This window comes from Haliotis cracherodii, unplaced genomic scaffold (genome assembly GCF_022045235.1).
Source record: "Haliotis cracherodii isolate W230 unplaced genomic scaffold, xgHalCrac1.p SCAF_8, whole genome shotgun sequence".
NCBI lineage: Eukaryota > Metazoa > Mollusca > Gastropoda > Lepetellida > Haliotidae > Haliotis > Haliotis cracherodii.
This window is the reverse complement of record NW_027266341.1, coordinates 45,460,171-45,482,836: the sequence shown is the minus strand read 5'-3', so window position 1 is coordinate 45,482,836 and position 22,666 is coordinate 45,460,171. Positions and strand designations below refer to the sequence as shown.

At 38.9% G+C, this 22,666-nt stretch overlaps 2 protein-coding genes across 2 annotated transcripts in view; both read left to right on the top strand.

Moving 5' to 3' along the window:
• Positions 1-13,220, top strand: part of LOC139451136 (cGMP-dependent 3',5'-cyclic phosphodiesterase-like) — a 79,984-nt gene extending 66,764 nt beyond the window's left edge. Inside the window, exon 31 of the mRNA XM_071232933.1 lies at positions 4,637-13,220. Within this exon, the coding sequence (XP_071089034.1) occupies positions 4,637-4,829 (193 nt within the window). The 3' untranslated portion in view covers positions 4,830-13,220. The remainder of the gene's footprint in view (positions 1-4,636) is intronic.
• Positions 13,221-19,265: 6,045 nt separating this feature from the next.
• On the top strand, positions 19,266-22,462 carry LOC139449675 (anhydro-N-acetylmuramic acid kinase-like). Its single transcript, XM_071231161.1, has 2 exons — positions 19,266-20,123; positions 21,344-22,462. The coding sequence occupies exons 1-2, from the start codon at positions 19,383-19,385 to the stop codon at positions 21,803-21,805; spliced, it is 1,203 nt and encodes a 400-aa protein (XP_071087262.1). The 5' UTR covers positions 19,266-19,382; the 3' UTR covers positions 21,806-22,462.
• The last annotated feature ends 204 nt before the right edge of the window (positions 22,463-22,666 follow it).

Genomic DNA, 22,666 nt, shown 5'->3' with positions numbered 1-22,666 from the left:
TTAACGAATTCCAAACATTTTGATGTTTAATGTCACCACCAAGGGACTGAAAATGTTACGTTGAAAAGTACATGTCTATGTTGTTTGGCTTCTAATCCTACATAATAATCTGTTGTGATGTTTGTAGGCCCTGTTGATCATCTTAATCAATCTGGACAGATTTTTTAGTCAAAATGACTGAAATATTTACACATTTTATAAATTGCCTGAGAGAATCACATTTTACAAATTGACGGTAATATATACAAGCTTACAAAGGAAAAGACCTGTGAAAACAACGTCTATCGTGCATTGAAGAATTTCCCAACCAAGACGTTGAGAAACAAGAACGAATCTGTTCAAATGAAGGAAAACAAAATGCAAATACCATAACTGCAACCTACCAAATTATATAAATTGTATAAATTTTAGGAGCTTCCTTGTTCGAGGAATGTATCCGTGAATATCCACACAAAGGAACAATATCCCACTCGTCTGCAGCTGTACAAAGAAACTTATTCGATGTCACGTGTCTCTGTAACAATCAAATATTTTAAAAGATATATATCGTTTCGGGATATTATAACCCGTGTTCGTTTCTCAACTTATCACTTGGATTGTGTCAGGCGTTCACATAGGTGTCAAGTCTCAAGGGTAGGCTGAGAAAGCCCACGTGACAACTATTTTCATAACGTCCACGGTTCTTAAAAAATCCATTGAGTGATAGATAACAATGATCAATCAATCAACGTATTATCAGTTAACCCTTTGAACAAAGTATGTTGTTTTTACATGGGCACTTCACGCCATGATATGAGTGTATTCCCTTTGTTTTAGTAAACCTAGACATGTAAACACTCACTTTTGACATATCCACTGTGCAAGATAACAGTAATTAATCAATCAACGTATTTTCTGTTAATCCTTTGATGACTTGGAACGATCCGTTGATTTACAAAAAAAAGTAAATCAATTGATCATTCACCTCTTGCTGGTCTGCCACGTGCATATTACATAACACACATTTCACCTCACTTCAAACCTGGATTTAGATTGAATAATTACCCCAGACACAATAAATGCCAAATGGGAACCTTTGTCAGGTAATCTAAGTGGTGCTACCACTAATTGTACCTGTAATAAATTCATTAACTGAGCATCAGGTGAATGACGACAAATACACAAGTGTAGAGTTATACCAGAAAACGTGGATGACAACAAGGGAGTAGTAGTCGTATTATCGACGCAATCTGAAATCCGAAAATGCTTTCACTGCATAGATACTTTTTATTAGTATTAAACTATAACCATCTGGGGTATTTCCAAATCCGATGAGCTCCGCCTTTCTTTTTGTCTGTTTGTTTAGGCTAAAGAAATTAATTTACATGCGCCCTTTGTCGAAATCTTTATAGATCACAGTTAACCAATCAGTGTTTATGCAAAAATTCGTAAAACAAATATTGCCTCCGGCCTCCAAGTGTATTTAGCTGTCCTTGCAGACGGTAGCCCAGTCTCTGGTCACGCTCAGTTGCGTTTCGTATCATCCGGGTACTCACGGGGGGAAAAACAATAACAAAGGCAACAACCAGTCCGGGGAATTGCGTTAGATCAGTGCCCCTTTAAGCTGACACGCCGTGATATAAGTGGAATACTGTTAAAAGCGGTGTTAAACCAAACTCACTCACTCACTCACTTCATCAAAAGAACTGTTACATTTGTTAGTGTTAGTTACTTGATGTGTCAGCATTCAACTCATTACAGATAATCTGAATTGTATATATTATATGATTTACAACAACGATGTTTGGAACAGTGTGGTCTAAAGCTAAAAATGTCCAGGGTATTTCTTTATCGAAGGCGTGAAAGTATGAGCTGTAAACTGTACAAATACTTAGAGACACAAGACTAAAGGATTATAAGTTGAATTAACTTCAGTGAAACAAGTTTTAAGAAACATGGTAAATAACATTGTATTCCAAAACACAAACATCAATTGATGATTGACTGACTAAATGAGGGCTTTGGTCTTTGACAAGTAATTTACTGATTGGCTAAAAGTGGGAATTCCATGACATAATAAATATGCAGAGTTTGCCAGTGTGTGTGATTGGTATTCACACTAATTTCATAATAAACATTTTAAAACAAGCTTTGTGTGAAAGATCGCGCAGAAAAATAATTAAACCTGTGTTTTTACAGTGCACGTTGTTTCTAGTAATTGGAATTATAATTGTAAATATATCACAAAGTAGTCTGTCATAAGCAAAGAAATTGCAAAATCTAGCTTGATGTAAGCAAAGTCTATGATACTCAAGACTGTTATGTTTGCTATAGAAACAAAAGTGAATGAATTCCAGGAAATCCCTGCGATGGATTTAAGAAACATTGATCTGTGCATGACCGGAACTGTTGTCTTTCCATTTGAGATTTGATGCAGACAACAGTTTATGAGTTATATATGTCAAAATCAAGTGAAATCATGGCTTCAAAATGGAAAGTACCAGACTTTTTGGGATAGAAATGTATCTGGAGAGACAGATGCGTGTGATAGAAATATTAATGAGAATGACAATATGAGAGTGTACCAAGCCAGATTGATATAACGGTATTGACAGTAACACAACACATAATACCACTAATGTACTCATGGAAATGAAAAAAAACTGTTTTTTCGATCTCAGATTTTAAGTAAATGCAGTTAATATAGAAAATATATAAATATTCAAACAACTCATTTAGTACTAATTGGGCCTTGGCACAAATACAGCGTATCAAAGGTTTTTATGTCTTTTTACACATAAAAGTGTGTAAAAATATGAACAAAACAGCAAGGGTGACTATTGAGGCATTTTTGACCAGTGCGATACTATTGCGATAGTTAAAACAATTATTGCAATACTATTGCGATAGTGGCCCTACTATTGCGATACTATTGCGATAGTTTTCACTTGCAATTATAGCAGGCTTTAGCAGCATATATTTCAGCATTTTGACTGACACCATCAAAATAATTATATCTTTCTGATACTATTTGTAAAGAAAACAAGAAATGAGAAGAAAACAAGTTCAAATTGACCTCTAAAAAACATTTTAATACAAAATTTCACTTCATGTAACTTGTAAAGTCTTAGGTTACTGCAGTGTTTTAGCACCAATGTGAATGAATGTGATTGAATGACTAGTATTTGAATATACAAACTGTCAAACTAATTGTCACATTGGCATTCACTGAATGACTAAATGTGATTCAACATATCAATTAGGAAACAAAGTTGACAAAAACTGACATGTGGCGTCCGCCATCTTGTCAATGTTGCCTAGCGACGAGTAGCTAAGGGACGTAATTCTAAATCAAGGAGACAAAGTAGTGCAATCCAAAGGAAAGCACAACAGAGGTTAGATGATCATAGGAGTTATTTCTATGTTTTTTAAGAAAGTAAATGTACCAAACAAATTAACTATCGAAACTATCAATAGTTAGACAAACTATCGCCAATAGTATCGATTGTTTCAAGTTGCAATCGATAGTGTACTATCGTGAGACAAGCAATCGCAATCAATCGATAGTTCAATGTATCCTTACACCACTACAAAACAGACTATTGTGAAACTCAGATGTTAGTAGATCAAGGTGAATGTCCATGACCTATGACACCTTGATGACAGGCGAAAACAGGTGCTTGAAACCCACGTGCATGTGATTTGTCAGTGGTTAGTGATTTGTGAGTGGCATTGTGGGATAGTAAATCATCGTCAAAATATCAAACGTAAAAGTAACATATTCCCTTCTCAAACAACTTACTTGTCATTATTATTATGTACATAAACATAGCTGTTATTTTTATTGTTGTTTTGATAAAAAAAAATCCAGGCTAATATGCATAATGCCTATAGCCTATTTCTGCCATGTCAATTTGGACTTAGTTTTATTTTTGAATGTTGAAAGTGCCTACAAATTACCTCCTGTAAAGTACATTTTGTATTGAGCACTGAGATAAAACTAGCAAATCCAGACTAGTGCTTTTCCAGTTGTTTTGTTATTTCGTATTTACATCTATGTAATGCTTTGTGTCGATTATTAAATCCAGCAAAACAGGGTTTTTTTCATTTCCATGAGTACTTTAGTGTAGGCCTATTGTTTGCAAAGTGCCTAAAAAATGCAGGATTTAACCAAATTTGCAAAGTTCGTGGTGTTTAAAGTTCATATTGCTTTCTAAAATCCAAGGAATATTTTAGTGTTAATAAAAAGGATGACATTTCGTTGCGATTTTCAGTGTGAAACTCTTAAGATGTTATTTTCAGCCACAGTATATATTTGACTGACAGGAGTAATTGCAGTAGTCCAAAGGAAAAGTATATTTTCTGTTTCATTAGCCCATGTTAAATTTGTCTCACCTTGGATTAATGGCAAGCATAAAGGTCAAACAAGTGGTAGAGACTAACATTTTTAGTTCACAAGTCCTTATAATGATAACAAATAGCAAAACACTTAAAAATGGCATATTTCTACTAGTCCTTATGATACCATGCGTATTGGGCAGTTAGGCAAGGACTACAGGACAAGTGCCAATTTCTAACCCTGGCAAACCCTGCATTTCTAATCTCATTATACGCCCCTGAATGTAATTTTAAAAAACAACTTTTGCAATGTTTACAGGATCCTGGAGAAACTTTTCCCCGAGTGTAAGGAAGTTAATGATGCCGTGGAGAAGAATAAACTGAAATGGGTTCGTATTGGCCAGCTTCTGAAGATGCGCCGGGGAACCAGCACCCAGGGTTTGAGCATGGAGCAGATCCTCACTCTGGAGGATGATGATGAAGAGGCACAAGAGCAGCATAATGGCAGATAGATCTCAAGCCTCATTCATATCCAGTTCATTTTTCAACATTATGTCATGAAGAAAGACCTCTTTCCTCTTCATGAACGTTGTTCCTACAGCAGTAATTGGGCAGTCTGTGTAGGTGTGCAGACGATGTGGAAGGATGGAAGTGCTGTGTGTATGTGTGATCAGGCATCTGATGCTAACAATCCATTGGTGATACTGTGAAGATATATGCTTCCAGCTGATATTAATTAGTGCTATTCATATCCTGCCTGTTTGGGTGTGGCTATTGTCAGAGAAGAGGAAGGAGGGTCCTGATGTGTCTCTAAGATACTTTGATTGATTGTACATCTTAATTTGCAATTATTGAAAATGTACTATGTTTACAATAATCTAAAAAATGTATGCAGACAACAATTTGATGTTTCATTGCCAGGGCTTCAATTATTTTGGGGGTGTTGAACCAGGTTAAAAAACAACAAATATAATAATAAGCATCATAGAGACACAAGTCCTACTATTAATTTCTAGCGCATTTTTTCTTTCGCAACTGTGCCTTGCTGTGCAGGAACTTTCTTGCATGTTATCCCAGACTGTTCTCATCAGGGCAAGAGATGTGATCTCCGTAGAAGACTGTCACTAGCCACACTGCCAGACACACTGTGTTGGTTGTACAATGTCCACCTGACTGGGAGATCCATGCAGTGTTATATGTGGTAGGAACCTTTTTTTCTGGTGCTTCAATAGTTCACTTAACTTGTGAAATAGAAAGCCTCTATAAATGAAAGGGATGAACTCTTTCCAGTAGAGTGATGTATTCATTAAGTTCTTGATGACATAGCATGAATCAGCTTTCAGGTGATATTCCTTGGATATCATGTAACAAGTTCTACTTCGCTGCGACATTGTCAGATTGCCCTTGAAATGTATTGTCATTTATTCTCACTGTACAAGCACTTTGAAATATTTCCTAAAGCTTTCATGAATATCATTTTGAGGACATTCCCACTAAAAACCTGTATACAAAGACTCTGTCTGCAACAATGAAAACATTTGTAATCAATTGTATCTGATTGCAACAGATAAAAAAACCTAATTGACTCATGTTTGACTTCAAGGATATTTAAGATACATATTCCAGCTGATGTGTCACTGTGATACCTTGACTGTTATGATATTGATGGCCTGTGCTAAATCCAGGCATTATCTTGGTGCTTAGAGTTATCTCCCTCATAACAGCAGTTGTTCTCTTGTCCTCAACATAGAATGATGGAAGTCTGTGAAAGTGAAAACAGGCAACATGTCTGTTGGTAAAGATTTCATGATATAAGTTGGAGTTGTTTGCTTCAACAAGACTATTTTGTTATTGATGGTGTTATTTCTTACAATTTAAAGTTTCTTAGCATTGTTTAGAGTTGTGTTTGTTTTTGACATCAAGTATCTTTTTCTCACTGCATTTCAGCTGAATGTTACATCACAAACCATTTGGTTAGTCAGTATTGTAGAGATGCATATATGCCTATGCTGATACAGTGTGTTTAAGCTGGCAGTGTCACTCATGCTCACGTCAAGCAAGCTACCCATATCAGTATCATGTAAGACATCAACATTCAAATAGTGAAAGTGTCAGATCGTTAATGGTTCGTGATATTTCTTGTGAACTAGTAGTCTATTTTCAAGGATATTGGTGAAAGACACTGATCTGAGGTGTTTTTTATTTGGCTTGTTGATATACAAAACTTCATGTACCGGTAGTTTGCGATGCAACATGAACAAGGTACATTTCATGAACTTGTTCTGCTATTTACGAAGATTGTTGTACAAATGTAGATATTTAGACCAGGATGCATTGTTAGGGTAAACTTTTAACCATGCAAGCAACTGCAGAATGTGTGTTTGCCTGTCTTTGCCAATGAGATATTGATATTTTAGACAAATCAAAGATATTCTTGTATAACAAGTCAGAATACTCGTAGGTGTCAATGTTCATCATCAGCATCTGATTAGTATGTTTTAGTCAGTTATGAAACCAAGGGGTTTCACCAATATATATTTTACATATCAATTACTTGCTTGATGAAATTGACAGTGAATTGTGATTCTGTGTTAGATAGCTATTCTAGATTCTATACATGATTGCTCCATTTTAGACTATCCCTCATTGTTAAGGCCTAGATAATTAATTTTTCACTGTGTCTAAGGTTTAGCAGTTGCTATTATGACTTCATTTACTATTTCTGAGCACACCATTATTTGTCCGTTCTTCTCGCTTCCAACATTGTTATTACATGTTTGTCTAAAAGAATGTAATTGATCTTTTCATAAATAATAAAAATACTGGTCATGCTGTAGCCACTCATACAGAATATGAAATAAATATAAAACAACTTCAACATTTCAAAATTTGAAAAATCCTTTTGTTGGTTTGCAGACATAAAAAAAACTTGATTCAAACATAAATATAGATATCCATGTTATGCTTAACAAAACGGGTTTAGTGACAAGAATCTCCTCCAGAATCATTGTATTGACTGATTGGCACAATAATGTGTCAACAAGATTTACAAAGCTGTTGTCTCAGTGCTTTGGGATCATTTTGATGTTTTAGATTTATACACTGCTGTCTGTTCACATTGGCATAATTTCCTTTTTGTGTATTTGTTACCTTTTATTATCTGTGATACAACTATGTTTGACCCACAAGTCCATTTGTTTGGATGATATTTGGACATTCAATTAAATTTTCAGGACAGGAATATTGGGTAGATCTTTACAACCACGATCACTAAGACATAACCAACCATGTTCTCTTTCAACAGTCTGAAGTCAAACACAAAGGACTGGTACTGATTTGATTTGTGATAGACACTGATATTATGTTAATTTGTTAGAACTACATTATGTACATATTTACAATATTTGTATATCATTAGCACATTCACCGCTTCCATCAAGTCAGTACCATTTGTGTTATGTGTTCAAATGTTATCAGATGTAATTCTTACATGTACAAGATATTCATGATATTAATCAGCTGTATGGTGCACAATTATGATGGCTAAAATATCTGTACCTTATGCCTCATGCATATGGATGCAGCAGTAAACCAAAACCACTTCCAGCAGACACAGATGTACCCCACAATAACCACTTCAAGCACACACAGATGTAATCCACAATAACCACTTCAAGCACACACAGATGTAATCCACAATAACCACTTCCAGCAGACACAGATGTACCCCACAATAACCACTTCAAGCAGACACAGATGTACCCCACAATAACCACTTCTAGCAGACACAGATGTACCCCACAATAACCACTTCAAGCAGACACAGATGTAATCCACAATAACCACTTCAAGCACACACAGATGTAATCCACAATAACCACTTCCAGCAGACACAGATGTACCCAACAATAACCACTTCTAGCAGACACAGATGTACCCCACAATAACCACTTCCAGCAGACACAGATGTACCCAACAATAACCACTTCTAGCAGACACAGATGTACCCCACAATAACCACTTCCATCAGACACAGATGTAATCCACAATAACCACTTCAAGCAGACACAGATGTAATCCACAATAACCACTTCAAGCAGACACAGATGTAATCCACAATAACCACTTCAAGCAGACACAGATGTAATCCACAATAACCACTTCAAGCAGACACAGATGTACCCCACAATAACCACTTCCAGCAGACACAGATGTAATCCACAATAACCACTTCAAGCAGACACAGATGTAATCCACAATAACCACTTCCATCAGACACAGATGTACCCAACAATAACCACTTCCAGCAGACACAGATGTACCCCACAATAACCACTTCCAGCAGACACAGATGTAATCCACAATAACCACTTCAAGCAGACACAGATGTAATCCACAATAACCACTTCAAGCAGACACAGATGTAATCCACAATAACCACTTCCAGCAGACACAGATGTACCCAACAATAACCACTTCCAACAGACACAGATGTACCCCACAATAACCACTTCCATCAGACACAGATGTAATCCACAATAACCACTTCTAGCAGACACAGATGTAATCCACAATAACCACTTCAAGCAGACACAGATGTACCCCACAATAATCACTTCAAGCACACACAGATGTACCCCACAATAACCACTTCCAGCAGACACAGATGTACCCCACAATAACCACTTCCAGCAGACACAGATGTACCCCACAATAACCACTTCAAGCAGACACAGATGTAATCCACAATAACCACTTCTAGCAGACACAGATGTACCCCACAATAACCACTTCCAGCAGACACAGATGTACCCCACAATAACCACTTCAAGCACACACAGATGTACCCCACAATAACCACTTCAAGCAGACACAGATGTACCCCACAATAACCACTTCAAGCAGACACAGATGTACCCCACAATAACCACTTCAAGCAGACACAGATGTAATCCACAATAACCACTTCAAGCAGACACAGATGTAATCCACAATAACCACTTCAAGCAGACACAGATGTACCCCACAATAAACACTTCCAGCAGACACAGATGTAATCCACAATAACCACTTCAAGCAGACACAGATGTAATCCACAATAACCACTTCCATCAGACACAGATGTACCCAACAATAACCACTTCCAACAGACACAGATGTACCCCACAATAACCACTTCCAGCAGACACAGATGTAATCCACAATAACCACTTCAAGCAGACACAGATGTAATCCACAATAACCACTTCAAGCAGACACAGATGTAATCCACAATAACCACTTCCAGCAGACACAGATGTACCCAACAATAACCACTTCCAACAGACACAGATGTACCCCACAATAACCACTTCCATCAGACACAGATGTAATCCACAATAACCACTTCTAGCAGACACAGATGTAATCCACAATAACCACTTCTAGCAGACACAGATGTAACCCACAATAACCACTTCAAGCACACACAGATGTAATACACAATAACCACTTCAAGCAGACACAGATGTACCCCACAATAACCACTTCAAGCATACACAGATGTACCCCACAATAACCACTTCCAGCAGACACAGATGTACCCCACAATAACCACTTCCAGCAGACACAGATGTACCCCACAATAACCACTTCAAGCAGACACAGATGTAATCCACAATAACCACTTCTAGCAGACACAGATGTACCCCACAATAACCACTTCCAGCAGACACAGATGTACCCCACAATAACCACTTCAAGCACACACAGATGTACCCCACAATAACCACTTCAAGCAGACACAGATGTACCCCACAATAACCACTTCAAGCAGACACAGATGTACCCCACAATAACCACTTCAAGCACACACAGATGTACCCCACAATAACCACTTCAAGCACACACAGATGTAATCCACAATAACCACTTCAAGCACACACAGATGTACCCCACAATAACCACTTCTAGCAGACACAGATGTACTCCACAATAACAACTTCAAGCAGACACAGATGTAATCCACAATAACCACTTCCAGCAGACACAGATGTACCCAACAATAACCACTTCCAGCAGACACAGATGTACCCCACAATAACCACTTCCAGCAGACACAGATGTAATCCACAATAACCACTTCAAGCAGACACAGATGTAATCCACAATAACCACTTCTAGCAGACACAGATGTACCCCACAATAACCACTTCTAGCAGACAGAGATGTACCCCACAATAACCACTTCTAGCAGACAGAGATGTATCCCACAATAACCACTTCAAGCAGACACAGATGTACCCCACAATAACCACTTCAAGCAGACACAGATGTAATCCACAATAACCACTTCTAGCAGACACAGATGTACCCCACAATAACCACTTCCAGCAGACACAGATGTACCCCACAATAACCACTTCAAGCACACACAGATGTACCCCACAATAACCACTTCAAGCAGACACAGATGTACCCCACAATAACCACTTCTAGCAGACACAGATGTAACCCACAATAACCACTTCAAGCACACACAGATGTAATACACAATAACCACTTCAAGCAGACACAGATGTACCCCACAATAACCACTTCAAGCACACACAGATGTACCCCACAATAACCACTTCCAGCAGACACAGATGTACCCCACAATAACCACTTCCAGCAGACACAGATGTACCCCACAATAACCACTTCAAGCAGACACAGATGTAATCCACAATAACCACTTCTAGCAGACACAGATGTACCCCACAATAACCACTTCCAGCAGACACAGATGTACCCCACAATAACCACTTCAAGCACACACAGATGTACCCCACAATAACCACTTCAAGCAGACACAGATGTACCCCACAATAACCACTTCAAGCAGACACAGATGTACCCCACAATAACCACTTCAAGCACACACAGATGTACCCCACAATAACCACTTCAAGCACACACAGATGTAATCCACAATAACCACTTCAAGCACACACAGATGTACCCCACAATAACCACTTCTAGCAGACACAGATGTACTCCACAATAACAACTTCAAGCAGACACAGATGTAATCCACAATAACCACTTCCAGCAGACACAGATGTACCCAACAATAACCACTTCCAGCAGACACAGATGTACCCCACAATAACCACTTCCAGCAGACACAGATGTAATCCACAATAACCACTTCAAGCAGACACAGATGTAATCCACAATAACCACTTCTAGCAGACACAGATGTACCCCACAATAACCACTTCTAGCAGACAGAGATGTACCCCACAATAACCACTTCTAGCAGACAGAGATGTATCCCACAATAACCACTTCAAGCAGACACAGATGTACCCCACAATAACCACTTCAAGCACACACAGATGTAATCCACAATAACCACTTCCAGTAGATTGTTTCAGTGTTAAGTATCAGGAACAAACAAGTTATAAAATGTTTCAATCCCTTTCTCCTAAGATTGATTTTGTTTATTTATTTCTCCCTTTCTTTTAGTTTTGCAAGAGCTGTTTGTGAGGTGGCCTGTTAACATTTCTAGTGGAATCAGGGTAACAATGAAATTTCAATCAAGCTGATCCGAAGGGTCAGTACACTGGATTACACTATTTAGAAGGGAAAAACTGGACTACAGGGTCAGCATGCAATTCATTGCTGCATCCTGTGGCATTACTCTGCCATACTAACTAGATGCAATAACTTACGCATGCAGATAGTGAAACAGACACATAATACCTTCTGTAAAATGCTTATGTCCAATCATATTCAAAAGGTTTCAGTAAAGTGCAGTTGTGTTGAAATTGTTTTAAAAAAGACAGAAGAGTCAGTTTTAACTCTTAGAATATGACTAATTAACTTCAGACAGAGGGAGTTTCATGTTTTGTTTTGTTTTAGTGCTCAGTCTTTAAAACCAGCATGTGGAAAACAAGCTTCTACCTGTAAAAGAGTTGGACAATATCTGAATGTTCCTGCTGAAAACGGACGGTGCCTAAAACACAACCCACTCACTCACTCTTGCTGAATCCTCCAGGGACAGAATCCTATGCTTCCCTTGCAACGAAGATGTTAAGTCACTGTCGCATCATTCACAACCACAAGTCGCACTTCATTTGCTCTGGTTAGTAAGGACAACCATGCTATATTCTAGCTAGATGACACACTTCACTAATAATACAAACTATATATCCCATATAAACAAGCACCTGTCCAGTGGCATGGTCATGCAGAGGAATCTGTAATGAAATCTGTAACAAAATTCATTACACATCGTTGTTATCAGTTTGTATACAGATTCCTGTGAAGGACCCTTACTGATTATAATCATGAATGTAGCTGTTGAAAGTCATACCATGAAGTAATACCTGCAATATTAACAATATACAATCATATAATGTCTCATGTATATCAAACTATACCTTTTTTCAAATGGAAACTTTGTTACAATCATTACAATCACTGTTTTTAACATGACATGATCATTTGTGTTCAGTAAGCATATCTTTTATTGTTTTCTCAGTTGTTGAGTTTTTTCTTTTAACCTCTAACTAATTTTAGAATATTTTCTCTGTTCAGGTAATCATTACTCCAAAACGTTTCATGTGTTTTCATTGTACAAATTTTCTGTCCAGACTATAGTAAGCAATGTGTATTGGCTTACAGCCATTCTTTACATGGCTTGATCGTTTTGTTTTCAGGGATTGTTTTAGGATTGGAAAATAAAATGCAAAACTCCCAGTTTCTTGTTTAGATCTGTGCAGATTGTATAATGAGATGTCTTAATAATGTAGGCATCAGTTGTTTTAACCTTGTTCTTTAATAAACTTTTTGCTGATAAGGGATGATGCTTTGTTGGTTTTCTTTGCACATATACTGAACAAAAAGGATAGGCATCATGAATATATTTTGGGATATTTCGGCCAGACAAATTTCATTGCTTCTTCAGGTCTTCTGAACTTATGTTCTTGTATATTGACAGTAGACTACCATAAGTACAGAATCTCACCTTTATCACCACTTAAGTGAAGATGCAAAACAAGTTGTGCTGTCTTCAAGTGTTATATTATCGTATCTAGCTTTTTAATATGATAGACTTTCATCAAGTGTTAAATCGTACAGTGCTTGGCTCACTTCAGTTCTTGTTTACATCACCTTAAGATGTATACTCTAATGAGTGTTTGATCTCCTGTCATATTTCCCAACATATAAGAATTCCCTCATTTGTTTCCTCTTTTTGTATCTACGTCACAGTTAAGGCAACATTGACGGTTCAGGGGGAATAGACCCTTCAGAAATATTTGGCAACCTATTAGGTAAACAGCTTAAGTACAACTGCAAGATTGTCATTTGTAACCATTCCAAAATCACTCTTTTAAAGATATTTTTCATGCTGCAATAATTCATGTCATGAGACTTGTATATGTAACACTGAATCTGGAGAATTATTCTTGACATCCATACAAAAGTACAGTATACTGAAAATAAAATAGGAGCCATGGAAAAGTATGAACCCTGAAATTCATGAAAATAATTATACCCCCATTTATGAAGTAAATCGGGGGTATATAGCGTTCATCTGTCCGTCCTTCCGTCTGAGCTTTTGTACGGCCTATATCTATTTAACCATACACCCTAGCTTCACCAAACTTACTACACACATTTACCACAGTGAGTACTTGTGCCTTTTGCTAGTTTGAAGATTTTGAACTTTTTAATTTTTGCCGTTTCCATGGAAACATTAAGAAACTTAAACTTTTAGGGTGGGTGTTTTGTACGGCCTATATCTTTTTAACAATGCACCCTAGCTTTACCAAACTTACTACACACATTTACCACAATGAGTACTTGTGCCTTTTGCTAGTTTGAAGATTCTAAATTTTTCAATTTTTGCCGTTGCCATGGAAATATTAGAAACTTTTAGGGTGGGTGTTTTGTATGGCCCATATCTTTTTAACTATGTATCCTAGCTTCATCAAGCTTGCTACACACATTTACCACAATGAGTGCTTGTGCCTTTTGCTAGTTTGAAGATTCTGAATTTTATTATTTTTGTCGTTTCCATGGAATCCTGGTGAAACTTAAATTTTGAGTAGAGTTTTTGTCCGATCCATGTTTACAATATTATGTATCCTAGCTTTAGCAAACTTGCTACATTAACCACTATGATTGTTTTTTTATCTTTTATAAGATTCTGAAAGTTTTCTCTTTTGCTGTTTTCATGGAAACATGATGGAATTTAGAAATTTTGATGACTGGTTTTGTATAGCTCATGGGGTAACATGAGGAAAGGGCAGTTCCTCAACAGGTATATTTCATTAATTAACAAACTATTTACTATTTGTTGTTGACCAGCGGGGATAACGGGGGTATGTGGGCTTTGCTCACTTCTTTCTTGTTTTATATCCCATTCACATGCACATTTACTTGTGTTCGAGTTTTGCACAAGTGTAAATATACATGTGTGTATATGTAAATCTACTACACATTCACATGAAAATTAACTTTGATAATGAAGTATGAAAATATTGTAAGGCACAAATTCATCATTTGTGAACATCATGCATCATTGGCTGAATCTGAATCATTAGCTCATATGTCATAAGTCATAAGTGTCAGATGATCTTACTTTGTGTTGTTGCTATCATTGGGCGATCACAGGAAACTAGCCTGAAGAATAAATATGCTCATTTGTGTGTTATGTTTACTATTGAAGTATCTTTGACTAAGTGTGATTAAAATTTGTTATGAGTTATATTCTTGTCTAGACAGTTTCACCTGAAATGCAAGTTGTGTAACAAATTGTATACAAGTTGACCTTCAACAAAACTATATATACATACAGTCCAAATTTGCACCAGCTCCCATCACCCGTTAAAACGCTATGACAAGTATTGTCACATGTGTATAATGCTTGCGAATTCTCTACCTCTATTACATCATTGTCATAAATCCTGTATTTTGGCTACAATTACACAGAAGTCCTCTTCACTGTCAAACACACACAACAAGTTGTCAAGAAAATAAAACTGCCAATCAGCATCAAGCTCTTAAGCTTGCCAAGGCGGGAAAACTTCAATTCTTTCCTGTGTGTCCTCAAGTAAGCAGCAGTTTTTTCAACTGAGTTTAACCTCCAGCAGCTAGGCCTATATTTTCACACTAGATAGTTAAAATTCAGATAATAAGTTGTTTATCTATTATTCAACTTATTCAATACTTAAGATGTTTTTTAGTAAGTATTCTTATTAGCTGGTAGTCTCATAAGTATTAGTGGTATGCAAGTCCAAGATGGCGTCCTCGATCTCTTCCCCCAGCCTGTTTATCATGTGGGATGTTTATGATTACAGGGGATCCCCATCCGGCTTGCTGTGATTGCAGAGATGCCTCCTGCACAGTAGAAACATGCCTAACTCATGCGCATCCCTACCTAAGATAGCTATTTAACTCCGATCAAGAATGCTAGGAGGAAGGGGGCAGTCAAGAAGATGGCAGATGCTATTCTTCACCCTATACTGCTACTCCATCTGAGATCAGGATCACCGACCGACCAGCAAGGTAGAAGTCAAGTCAGCTTTACCTCCCAGAGAACCATGGTCGTCATGGACCACGCAATAACCAGGACCATCACAACTGCCTAGAAATATGGCAATATGGCAACTTTCATGCTCCTTAGCCCTCATAGCCACAGGGGGGCACGGGTAGCCAAGTCGTCAAAGGCGCCGCGATTCGCTGTGCAGAGTTGCGTCGCTTGGACACGCCAGAAACCTATGATTGTGGGTTCGAATTCTGGTTCGGCCGGATTATGTTTCTAGGTTTGTCAGCACCATACCCGTGCTCGTGGGTTTCACAGAAGTGGTAAACGTCTGAGACCTGCATCACTTCGGGCTTTCCTCCCACATTAAGCTCACACGCCGTGATATAAGTGGAATACTGTTAAAAGCGGCATTAAACCAAACTCACTCACTCATAGCCACAGACATCACCACAGTGGTTGCTTACATTCAGAAGCAATGAGGAAGCAAGTCGAGCTCCCTCAAGACAGACTACACAATTGTTTGTCTTGACAGACACCATCAATTGCCGATGAAAGCAAGAAATATTTCTTGGAGACTGAATATGCTAGCGGACAGCCTTTCTCACCAATGGAAGAGTGTGACAATAGAATGGTCATTACATCCAGAAGTATTCAGATGAAAAATGTCCCATCTGGATCTCTTTGCGACTTGTCTAAACAACCATCTTCTAGTCCAGGTAAACCCAGTACCAGACCCAATGGCTCTTCATGTAGATGCCCTATCAATGGTTTAGACAGCTGGTTCAACTACACGTTCCCTCCATGGACTCTACTAGACAAAGTGATCTGGAAGACAGAGATGACAGATTGCATCATCTTTCTGAGAGAGCACTTGTGGCCAAGCAGAGCATGGTTTCCCAGACTGTTGCAACTACTGATGGCAGAACCAATCCATCTTCCTCTGGAACAAGATCTTATACACTAACCAAAGTCAAACATATTTCACAGCAATCTACCAATGCTTCATCTAAACAATTGGAATCTGGGAGAAAATACAAGACTCGGGTTTCTCTAGATCCGTCTCTGCAGCTGTTTCTAAGTCATGGAGACCATCTTCATCCCTCCTTATGACATTTGATGGAATAAGTGCATCCAGTAGAGAAGACGACATAACCTGGGAGACAGAACTGGTAGCTGATTTTTACTCTGTCTACGTGAAGATAGAAAACTCTGACACGGTACGATAGAGTTATATGGATCAGCCTTATAATACATTCTGTACTACATCTTGATGAATATAAGTGATCATCCCACTATCATCAGACTAATGAGGACTTTCTTATGGAAGAGGTCAGATCTCCAAGAATATTCCCGAGTCTGAGTCTTTCAGTGGTTCTTTCAGCACTACTAACAGATCCATTTGAACCCCTTGCCAAATCCACTTTGATCCAGATATAAAGGAAAACAGACTTTTTACTTGCAATGGCCACAGGGCTAGAGTATTGGAGATTCATGGACTTTGTCGCCAATAATCAATCCACACCTATTGGACCACTTGGCCATAGACATTATACGATTCCTTAATTAGCACCATCAGTGGACCACCCAGATCAATTACTGGGTCTAAGCCGCGCCTTAAAGTTTTACCTGAAAGCTACAGTAGCTGGGTGGCCAATGAACAATAGCTGAAGCTACAGACTAGCCCAAGACTATCATCCTGCTCTGCCCATGAGATAATAGCATTGGCATCAAGTATCACATCCTGGAATACAGTTTCCGTAGAACTTGTATCCAGCTACCATGGTCCTTTAGTGTCTGAGCAATCTATCATAACCAAATAGTTTTCCCTCAATTGGAAAGAGGGGTGCGACGTCCGAAATCTGCCTCAAAGGAATGTTCTTTGTAACAACTTAGTACAGGCTACGTAGAAGGAGATTAACCAGAAATATTGACCGGTAGATTCCGACCGGCAATGATGTCAGAATCGGAAGTATCGTCATAGTTTGTAGGTAACAGAAGTGACGTCAATATTGAAGTGTTGTCAGAACAGGAAGTGATGTCATAGACCAGAGATAGCTCAAAATGATGTTACAAAAGCCGAAAATGACGCTTGAAACGAGAATTAACTTCACAACATCCAAACCGGAAATGACGTCATAATGAAGCAAAACCGGAAGTGACGTCACAAACCAGAAAGGACGATAAGACAGTTTAGAACATCTATTACGTTATTTATACGCATTATAACAAATATAAAGGTAGTTCTAATGAAGAAACCACATAAATGTGTTTCCGCACATGACGTTTTCAAGTCCCCTTGAGGTGATTTCATAGTTTGTTTTTCACCTTCAGGATAGGAAACAACTATTATGGGATGAAATCACAAGAATGTTATCTTACTGTCAACTATGCTGGAAGCAAACAGATCCCGCCTAACCCTCTGGCATAGAGGTAGAGGATTCGTAAGAATCATAGGAATAATAGACAACATTGTGAATGATTCTACGAATACAACCTCTTTTACATCAGAAGTACTCCCACCCTCTTCCCCGTTCTTCTGTCTCGAGATGATAGACGTTTAGGAAAGAAGTCATCCGTCTTGGCAAGCTTAAGAGCTGGATGCTGATTGGCGGTTCTATTGTCTTGACAACTGTGTATTTGACAGTTAAGAGGACTTCTGTTGAAAATTCTGAAGATTAAATGTGTGTGAATGCAGCCAAAATAAAGCATTTTTGGCAATGGTGTAATAGAGGTAGTATTCCAAGAATTATTAAGAAAGATGCCTGTTGTTCCTATATTTACATACATAGACAAATATACACACATATGTAATTTAGAGGTGCACGTGAACGGGATTGTTTGAACCTATTCACAGAATGAAATTTGCTCAGTTTGACTTAACCACTTCCAAAACATTTCAAGGTAATAACCTGAAAATAGAACTAGAAGTGAATATGAAGCTTTGAAATGATAACAGGCTAATCTGACATTTAAAGGTATATCACTCAAGAGGAATGTCCCTCAGCTGGGAATAAGCCCCCGTATATCCCATGGTTGTGAGTGCGGACTAATTATATCCGGTGTACAATATGCGACCTTGCCTATTCCGCGTACCCGACAGCTTGTAATATTGGCGATTCTCCACTTGCTGGACCAGGAATTAAATCATATCCATGTGTGGGAGCCCCGTCAGTTATTCACTCATTTGAACAAGATTCATGTAACTATGCAATATATTGTCAATCATTTATCTTGTTTTTTAAATAAAATATCAGTCCTAAAATGAATGTACGATTAATAGACCCCATGCAGTAATGCATAGCAATAATGCCGAACAAGACCTTTACGCTGTGTTGTATTTGGTTTATTGTGTTTAAACTTGTTATCAGTTTTAGTCCTTTCACCGAATTAACCAACCTTGACCCAGCAACATCTCGCATATCAGCTATATGTTGTGTAACTGCGTTGCTGTCCCACACCGACATGTAAACTCCTCATTGTGCGACCTGACCCCGCTGCACACATATCGACGTGTTGGGACTTTTACACTTGCACGTATTGAGTAATGGCGTCGTACAAAGGCATAGGTGTGATGTCGGGTACGTCCTTAGACGGCCTGGACATATGCTATGTGGAGTTCACAGGCGACATCGAAACGGATGTGTGGGGATACCGGATAGAGCGAGCTGTCACTGTGTGCTATGGCGAGGAATGGACGGACAAGCTGAGACGGGCCACGAAACTAGCCGGCGTGGATCTCATTAAGTTGCATTTCGACTACGGTCATTTCATAGGCGACGCTGTCAAACAGTTCATTGAGAAAGAGAGAATAAAGGTGGACTTCGTTTCGTCCCACGGTCACACAATTTTCCATCAACCTGAGAGCAGTTTTACGTTTCAGCTCGGGGATGGCGAGACGACATCTACGTACCTACAATGCCCATTTGTGTGCAACTTCCGAGCCAAGGACTTGGCCCTTGGAGGACAAGGGGCACCGCTCGTACCCTCGGGCGAAAAGTTTCTGTTCAGTCATGCTGATTTGTGTATCAATCTTGGAGGTATCGCCAATGTTGGACAGAAAGGAAGGAAGGGTTTTGACATTTGCCCATGCAATATTGTCTTGAATAAACTGGCCAAACAGTTCGACGGGGCGCGCGAGTACGATGTGGACGGCGAGATTGCGTCACGTGGGGTGGTCAAGGACAGTCTCCTGCAGCAGCTCGAGTGTCTGGAGTACTACGAGGAACCGCCACCAAAATCACTGGGCATCGAGTGGATCGACAAGGAAATATTCCCACTTCTGGATGTAAGACGCTTTTGTCACGTTACTTTGTTGTAAGTTTTACCCCTGAACTCCGAGAGCGTGTAGGCACCCTTATCCTGCAGCTGTTGACTAAATTATGTAAACAGCAATTACCTATCAGCAAAATAAGTTTGATAATCTAGCTTGAAAGCAGCCCCGCAGTCCAGTTATCACAGTGCATCGGTGTCTATCATTCAATGAGTGAGTGAGTTTCAGCCATATATAGCAAGTGCTAGATTTTTTCATTTTTTTATGTAAAACAACATACCATTATTACATCAAAGTTTTTTTTATAAAAGCAGTTTGTCAAACATACGAGGGGCATTCAATAAGTTTTGCAACTTCAATATATAAGACTAAGTCGCAGAATATCTTTTGCACTTTTATATTTCAATATAATCTCCATTCACCTCAATACACTAATTCCATTTGTCCTTCAAGCGTTTAATTACACTTTTATAGAAATCCGCAGATTGGCCCTCTTACCACTCTTCTGTGGCAGCCTTTGGCAGGAAATAGTCACTGCATGGGGTCTAAGTCTGGGCTGTACAGTTAAATCTCCCACCCTACAGCCCAGACTTAGCCCCCAGTGGCTATTTCCTGTTTCGGCAAATGAAATCTGCCCTACGTGGAAGACGCTATATGTTTGAAACGGATTATAAACCACCCGCAACCAGAGCTTAGAACAATTATATGGGAACAGTACATCAGCTTCCGGCACGAAACCCCAGCAGGATTTACGTCATCACTTGGCTACCGGTATCTGCGGACAAAAATCCAGTACAAATGTTCAATTATTGAGTTAAAACTGTTCTATCATGCAGTGTGTGTGAAACCTCAGGCCTACAGCATTGAGTATTTTACGGCCTCGAGTGTTTGGGTACTGTTATCAGAGACCAAAACATAGATTCTATTTTAGGGTCTCTGCTCTTTTGCAGTGTTTGCAGAAGCTCATGTACGGCTATCATACAGTATACTTATAGGGCCGACACAATATAGGTCCGATTCTCAGATATGGTTGTTCTAATGGTGCGGTAGAACCTTTGGGAAGCAGTCGATGGAAGATATGGCATAGGCACCACCAATGCTCACTAATGCCTGTAAATCAACACAACTCGTGCAAAAGAGTCCAAGACTATAATTATATAGGACTGTGTGTTTATAGTTCTCATGTATTCCTGAGTTGCTGCTACACAAATCTGTATATTCAGCTTCTGTTTCAGGACAAGCTGTACACTGTGGCAGACATGCAGCGGACATTCGTAGAACACATTACAAACAGGATAGCCAAGGCATGCGCCGACTGCTCTCAGGAGGTGGAGAGTAGTGAGCAGACTGTTCTCATCACGGGCGGCGGGGCGTTTAATAAATACCTGATGAATTTACTAGAGGGGAAACTGAAACAGTGTGGAATTAAGGTCCAGAAAACCGACGACGACACGATTAACTTCAAAGAAGCTATGGTCTTCGCTTTCCTGGGAATGAGAACATTGCTTGGTTTGGACAACGTGGTTTCCGTTGTCACAGGAAGCAGATGTGACAGCGTTTCAGGTAGTATTCACCGTTCAGTTCAACCGTATACAGCCTCTCCCACCATCCAGGACAGGTTCAACTATTTGATGAAGCGAAATTCCGAAAAATCAGCGACACGCCGTATGAGCGCTGGCGGTGTTGAAAATGTCTAAAAGAACCACCTTACAATATGTTACCCCTGCACAATCCGATATGCAGCATATGTCATGTCCACTTGGTGCAGCTGTACATATTTAAACAATCCATGTTGTTCTCGTTCCCCCGGAATCTAGACTCCATAGACTTCTGAGTGGTTCTAAGAGCATTCCAAGTCCATACACAATCAACTCGGATCCATAGACAACAGAAAGAAAATGGCACTGTCCCGTGACTATATGAACCACGTACGAACAATCCCACTCTCTACGTGCTATAAACAACGACAAAGTCACTTTATCGCGAATTAAAGCGTGTTTTCGCATACGTTTTGATGTCACAGATAGTCATATTTTTCTTACTTGGGAAAAAAACGAACACTACTATAGAATGGCTAAATAGTTCAAACATCAGTTTGGTTTGCGTGTATTTACGTCAGTATTATGAATAAGCATTATGTATACTCGGACTCCTGTGTGTGGTGGTTTTATTTCGTTCTTCCATCCTTTCGGTGCAAGTTCCGCAGCTGCTCGCTTTTGAAATAGGTCTTACTGATTCAATAAAGAATGCCTTATACAAATATCGACCATGTACAACAGCAAATCGAGTAATCGTTATCACCTTCATGTAAATGTGTTTACAAATTATTAATAAAATAACTTACTGCAGCCAACTTCCTGTGTTTGATGATATGTGCACGTGTGTGTTGTGTTGGATGATATGTGCACGTGTGTGTTGTGTTGGATGATATGTGTACGTGTGTGTTGTGTTGGATGATATGTGTACGTGTGTGTTGTGTTGGATGATATGTGCACGTTTGTGTTGTGTTGGATGATATGTGTACGTGTGTGTTGTGTTGGATGATATTTGTACGTGTG